This window comes from Arachis hypogaea, chromosome 19 (genome assembly GCF_003086295.3).
Source record: "Arachis hypogaea cultivar Tifrunner chromosome 19, arahy.Tifrunner.gnm2.J5K5, whole genome shotgun sequence".
In the NCBI taxonomy this organism is placed as follows: Eukaryota; Viridiplantae; Streptophyta; class Magnoliopsida; order Fabales; family Fabaceae; genus Arachis; species Arachis hypogaea.
Genome location: NC_092054.1, coordinates 16552541 through 16559424, shown reverse-complemented (window position 1 = coordinate 16559424; position 6884 = coordinate 16552541). Strand labels below are relative to the sequence as shown.

At 33.1% G+C, this 6884-nt stretch overlaps 1 protein-coding gene across 1 annotated transcript; it reads right to left on the bottom strand.

The window, feature by feature from the left end:
* Nucleotides 1-713: 713 nt before the first annotated feature.
* LOC112779666 (nudix hydrolase 23, chloroplastic) lies at nt 714-5160 on the bottom strand. The gene is made up of 8 exons (XM_025824006.3): nt 4782-5160; nt 3547-3678; nt 2369-2445; nt 2064-2199; nt 1821-1961; nt 1675-1736; nt 1325-1413; nt 714-1118 (listed from the first exon to the last, which is right to left on the bottom strand). Exons 1-7 carry the CDS (start codon nt 4824-4826, stop codon nt 1353-1355), a joined length of 654 nt encoding a protein of 217 aa, XP_025679791.1. The 5' UTR covers nt 4827-5160; the 3' UTR covers nt 714-1118; nt 1325-1352.
* Nucleotides 5161-6884: the final 1724 nt, after the last annotated feature.

Sequence of the window (6884 nt, the reverse complement as noted above, 5' to 3'; positions counted from 1 at the left end):
ATGTCCAAGGGAAAACATCTAGTCATTAAATTTATTGAATCCTAAACTATAAATGTTCAGGAGTAATTGACTAAGGGTAGGGCTGTCAAATGGATTAGTCCAGTTCATTTAGATCTGGTCTATTAAATTTGTAGGTTAAATAGGATGAACCGTTTAAATCTATTTTATTTGCGGGTTATAATTTTTCAGTCTGGATCGTTTATGGTCAGTCCGTGGGTTAAATGGGCCAACCCGTTTATTTTTTTATTTTGTTTTTAAAAAAATATTTTGAGAAAAAAATTACTTTTAAGTCAAAAACTTTTAAAAAATAATATTTTTTAGTTGATGAGTCGAATTTTCAGGTTGGATCGAGGAAAATATACACTAAAAATACTACTTTTTTAAAAAAATGTAAAAAAAAATTAAACGGGCCACCCGTTTAGCCCGCAGACTAACCCGTTTAACCCGTCATTTTTTTCGGGTTAATCGGGCTCAACCCATTTAGTCCAAAACTTAAATGGACTTAATTTTGGAGGCAAAATCCGCCCATTTAAATGGATAAACGAGTTGGTCCAATAGGTTTGGCCCATTTTAATGACCCTACTTGATAGGAAGAGAAGATAAGATAATTTTGAATAAAAAATATAATTACGAGAAAAATATGAAGAAATTCGGTAATTATTTTTGACATTCCTCTCTTAAGATTGTAAAGTTTTTGGCGGCAAAAAGTAAACTTGTTCTGAAATTAAAAAAGGTTCATTATTATTCATAAAGAATCAGTTTTGATTATTTACAGCAGCTCCAAATTCCAACTTCCAACCAAAAGTGTCTGAATCCTTTCTTCTATGAGAATAAGGACACATCAATCCAATATATGAAAATAGCATATATTCATCTATTATTATAGTTAAAATCCACAATTGTTTTTTTCCCATAATTTTTTAAAAAACAGAAATAAAGAGGGGAAAAAAAAAAAGAAATTTGGAGATCCAAAATTTTTCAGTAATCAAGAATTGCTTCACGCTATCATGTCTTGAATCAAAGCAATTACTCATCAATCTTAAACGAATGGTGACATGTGATCTTGGTGTTGCAGAAGATACAAATCGTTTCATACATTTATCTTATTCAGATGTCGGCTGCAACCAAAAAAAAATATATTTGAAAAGTTAATGTAACATGGAAAACTAAAAAAAAAAAAAAAAAAAAAACAATAGTACAACATTATAAGGTATAATAAAGAAAAAGAAAAAGATCAATTTGCATTATCTTTATAAACATGAAGAAGTACACATTGTGCATGATCTTTTATGTAATGTCATAAAGCAGTGGACAGTGGACTTACCAGTCTCTTAGGACTCATCATCGATGAGTCATGACTGCATATGATCCTCCAGTGTAAACGCATCAATATCGGAAGGACTAGTACCCGGCCTACACATAATCATAGGACAAAATCAAACTTGAGCAATAATAAAGGATCCGGTAGCCATGTTGCAGAAATAATGAATAACTTATGCAAGCTTTGCACAGACAATATATTTAGACTTTCATAAGAAAATTCATGGTGATACTTTAAGGTTGGAAGAAAGGATAGTACTTATTTTGGAAAATGATTATTCTTCTATTTAGACTTTCTTCCCCGAAAAAGACTTAAGATGAACTTTCGGATACTTACATAGGATGAAAAATTACCTTTTGTTAATAGTACCATAATGGAATTTGGGCTTTCTTCCTGCCTTCATGTCCTCAACATACTGCAGCCACGACAAACATCATATAACACGAGAAAAGATAGCGAACTGAGATTATGCAAATAATTTCAAATATCTGAATCATACCAAATTTAAGGTAACCACCATTGACGAGAAAGATAAAGAACTGAAAGGTATTTCATCAAGCGAGAAAAGCTTGCATTCTGATGATTCTGGACCTGGCGAAAAGTGGGGCTTCTTCAGCTTTGCCAAGAAGATTATGTAAGTCTGCCTCAGACATGCGTAATCATGACCAAAAACATGAACTTAGACATACAAATAATAACAAAAAAGGAAAATAATTAAAAGAAATTAGTGCTTCCAGCTCACTTGGCCAATTAAAGGAATATCCAATTGCACAAAAGGAGAAATCACTTCCACATCTGCATTGGCTTCTTCCCTTGTTTCCCTAATAGCACCTTCCATAGCCGACTCTCCAATTTCCAAATACCCAGCAGGAAGCGTCCTTGTTGACACCAATGCATGAAATTACCATAGCTCAGCAAGGATAAGGTACATTTTTCATCAAAACGAGAAACTTTTAGCGTCTTTGCAAAAATTTTGAGTAAAGTAATGTAACATGTATGCAACCTATACCAATAAAAATAGGCAGTTCATAAGAAGTCCACTCTTACCAAAGGCCATAAGATGGTTCAATCTTCCGCTTGCAAAGCAGGACCTTGTTATCATGTTCAATAAGACAACCAACTACCTACTTTGACAATTTAAACTCATGTCATGTTCAAGTGCTAAGCGGCTAAGCCAAACATATTACTATCAGATTATATATTCCAGGAAAAATATTCAGAAAACCCATCTCAAGAAAATAAAAAAATAACCTGCACTGCTGAAACAATAGAATGACATCAACAAATGAGGTCAGTTAGTTATATGCTAGTAAAAATATCATACAACTAGTATAATAATTTTCAAGAGAAAGTCAGAGAATACAAATAAAAAATATGATCTTGCTTCAAAACCTCCCCGTTTTTTGCATGGGAACTACCATGTTTGCAAACATAGCCAATTCAGAAGATGAGATTCATTATATGCACATCAGTTTAAAACATGTTCCATGCAGAATTACAGAGACTATCATACTAACATCCACATGGCCTACAAAATCAAATGAGCAAAATAAATAAAATTTTAAAGCTAATATAATTATAAATAATTCTGTTAATTTGATCAATGAGTGCTTGGCAACTTGAAGATTGAACCATTTAATTTATTTACGGAATGTCTTCCTGAAAATCATCTTATGCAATGATAAGTTTAAAATAGCAGGAAAGAACTAAAACCAAGTAAACCATTCTACTCTAAATCAACTTGGACAAGATTAGCCAATCCACAAAGCTGTGATAGTCTACATGTAGTTGTACATACAACTGCTTCCAAACTCACCTTGTCAAAATTTCAACAGCAGCAAAAAATCTTTCTTAAATTAAAGAGATATAATTAGATGAGAGAGGGAGGGAATTTAAAATATAAATAGAATGAAGCCCTAACTAAACTAAGGTACAATTGTCTGATTCCTTTTTAAGTGTTTTGAATTTGCTGCCAAAACTCATTTTTTTCAGCATATGACACATGAAAGAATGAATAAACCAAATTCGTTTTGCAAATAACAAGATTATTGGATAACTTCCATCATGCACATGACAAAACTTCTGACATTCAACTTAAGCACACTGTTATTGTAAACCAGTCACATGTTGAAGAAAGTTGCTAATAAACTATAAGAATCTCTTATTTCTGCATAAGCACAGTACTAAATTAACCGAAAGCTCCTTTGCCTTTTTTAGGCAGTTACCATTTTTGGGTTCTGATAAGCAATCTTCCCACAAGTTGTACATATAGCTCTCAACCTTTCTTCTCCATCAGGTATATCATGCTTTGTTGTACCACCACACCACTGACAGAACTTAATCTTTTGAACATCTCCCTACATCGTAGTGGAACTCAACTATATAAGCAAACTCCAAATTTGAATATTAAGGAGGTTTTTAGAGGAATACAAGAACTTCAGTTATTGCTGTTCAAGATATATCCTTTTAATTGTGAACAACTTGAGCCTTATGCAGAAAAGGGGGATCTTATTTGTTTCAAATTACAAAGTACTTTGGCTTAACTTTATCATTGACAAAGTCAAAAGCCAATCTATTACGGACTATTTTCTCTGGAATACTAGTTACATCCTACCTACAATGACTAACAAAAAGTAAACACCAACCACATCCACATCCAACTACCACATAATAATCAAACTTAAAACTTTATATGTTAAGTTTAAACAGAAGCGCACTAGAACAGAGAATTGCATGTGCAACAAAGTAAAGAATATGAAAAAAGTCTGTGGATCTATTTTTCCTCGTCCACTAAGCCAACAACACACACACTTCCATCATTGGATGGAGTATACAATCCATAGGAGATAGGTCCAACAGCCCATACAATCATGGAGGGGTGTGTGTCGGTACTATGTTCAAGGAAAAATGAGTACAAATAACATATCTCAAAGAAAATAACTAAGATTGATTTTTTATAGCTTAAATACAAATATTTGTTTTGACTAATACAGTTAATGATATGAGGATGTTCACGGTGGAGACTTAACAATGCAATTTGCTAGTTAGGATCAAATATATGAATAAAAAATGAGAGCATTCAATTTACATTCAATATAAGTATCTAAATCTTCCTCACTAGTTCCATATATGGTTATTACAGGTTTCACTATACCTATAGTTATAGCACTACCCTCCATTAGATACACTATACTGTATCAGAGAGGCAGAAACTCTACAAGTTGAAAGTGAAAAATTACAAAATTCTCCAACACTGCTATTCCAGTCGCAGTAAATAATTGATTATAATTGTGAATTGTGTTTGATTATAAAAAGAATATATAGAAGAGCGTGAATCTTCTGTGGTTGAAAGTTTTTGATTTTGTAGTGTACATAAAACAATTTTTTTATTCAATCATAATTATTAACACTATAATATATTTAAATTGAATCCAAATGAAAAGGAAACAAACAAACCTACCAAAAACCCATCACATAGAAGTAATTTCAATATAACTTTAAACATGTAAAAGAATTGACAAGAGCGAAAGGAATTCGTAGCGCGGAGTGAAATGACGAAGAGGGAGAAGACGAGGAGTCATTCGAGGTAGATGAGAGAGAAGCCATGGCTACGGAGGGGAAGTGTTTGAAAGAAGGGTGAAGAGAAAATGATGACGGGATTGAAAGGGAGGAGAAGAGGCTTTGACTTATACGTATACGAATACGAATACGAATACGAATACGGTGTTTCCAATGTTGAGTGGTAGCAGCAAAAGCAGATGAAGAAGGCAGGATCTCAATAGCTTTCAGTTTCAGCATTATTATTACTGCTGTTATCATTTGCGACCATCACCCTCTCCAAGTCAAGAATCAAGATTACTACTACACTTAGAATGTTATATTGTTACCATTATACCCTTTTTTTTCTTTTGAATTTTAGTAAATGTGTAAAATAGGAAATCTTTTATTAAAAATCAGAAATGTAAAAAAGATAATATTAATTAATATTTTATTTTTATACTATTAAATTGAAAATTTAATTATTAATATTTAAAAGAGCAATGTTAGAAAACCAGTAATTTTTGTGATTATTAGCTATCAAATAGCCATTAATAATAATTTAATGGTGTGAGATTAGTATGAAATTTTAAAATTCAATAAAATTGCTGGTCTTCTAGATTTTTTCTATTTAAAATTAATTAAGTAATAATTAATTTGAATACTGTTTTTTTTAAATAAAGTGTGGTGTTTTGCTGTATATTCTTTAAAAGTGAGATAAAAATAAGAAAGGCCTTTTTTCCTCTCACACATCATAGTTCCTTTTTCTCAGGGTCTCACCACTGCACTTCACACCATCACCAACCCCATCCCCAAATCACGCAGAACTCCCTCCTATTTCCACTTTGCTGTTCCAAACTATCCAATTTCTTCAAGTCCCTCTCCAAAATCGCGCTCTTCACCTTGATTTTCTTGTCCAGCACATCACCCGCTTTTATACCATCCTCGTCAAATCATCAATGTCGGATATCCCGTCCTCGAATTCCGAGACGTAACCACCAGCTATAATAGCTTCTTCCCCTTCCAAACGAGCTTCCTGGTTCGCCACTCTGGTGCAGCGGTGGAATCGTCGCCTCCAGTGGACCCTTTATTTGTTGAAGCCTTCTCTGGCAGAGGAAGGTTGCCTTCCTTCCTGGGTAGTCCCGACGGTTGAGATGCCGACGTCAATGGAAAATGCTCCAGACCAAATTGTTGATCAGGCGCTAACGAGCTTCCATATTCATGGCCATAATAGAGACTGGAGATGCTGACATATGAATATGCTGAGTAGGAAGAGGAAGTGGTGGCTGTGGCGGGTGTGGTAGGAGCTGGTAGTTGTGAGACACTAAGACTGAACAGAGAGAGTAAGTGCGAGAATGGTACCGTTTCACTTTATTTTTGGTAACTTCCACAGAGGTAGAATCAAGCATTTATCAAGATTTCAGTTTGACTTTTTTAAAAAGGAATGAATTCGATAGGAGAATTACTTAGTATTAATGTCAAAGCAAACTGCGGTAAATTATTAGTGACAAATCGTAACAAATAAAAAAAAAGAGAATATACGAAATAAATGAAAATTTTAAATAAATAAAATAATAAATTTAAAATTAAAGAAATCACAATAACAATAAAATATTTAAAAGAAAGAAAAAAATGAAAAAAAAAAAAACAAAGGACAATGAAATAAAAATGGGCGTCTAATACTCAATTACTCATGCGTACTTGCACTTTATGATCTTCTGTGTATCGTGGAGATAGAAATTTTGACAAAATTTTGGTGTGATAATCTAGTGTTTTTGATTGAAATCTCTTCTATCATTTTAAACTTCTATTTATAAACCTTAAAAATGGACTCACCCTTGAAGAATTTTAACCACAATTTAGTTTTTCATTTTCTTCGGACCACGACCTTACTTTGACCCTTAAAATTTTTTATAGTAAACTACCCACATTTTGTCTTGTCTTGGTTAGGGCTGGAAGTGAGTCGAGTTGAGTCGAGTTAGACCAAACTCAAGCTCGACTCACAAAAATTGAACTTGGCTCATGT

Coding starts and splice junctions, on each gene's coding strand:
- LOC112779666 (XM_025824006.3), bottom strand. CDS start 4,826: ATGTTTAAAGTTATATTGAAATTACTTCTATGTGATGGGTTTTTG. Junction 1,962..2,063: donor ATATTCCTTTAATTGGCCAA/GTGAGCTGGAAG, acceptor TGTCTGAGGCAG/ACTTACATAATCTTCTTGGC. Junction 1,737..1,820: donor TGGTGGTTACCTTAAATTTG/GTATGATTCAGA, acceptor TCGTGGCTGCAG/TATGTTGAGGACATGAAGGC.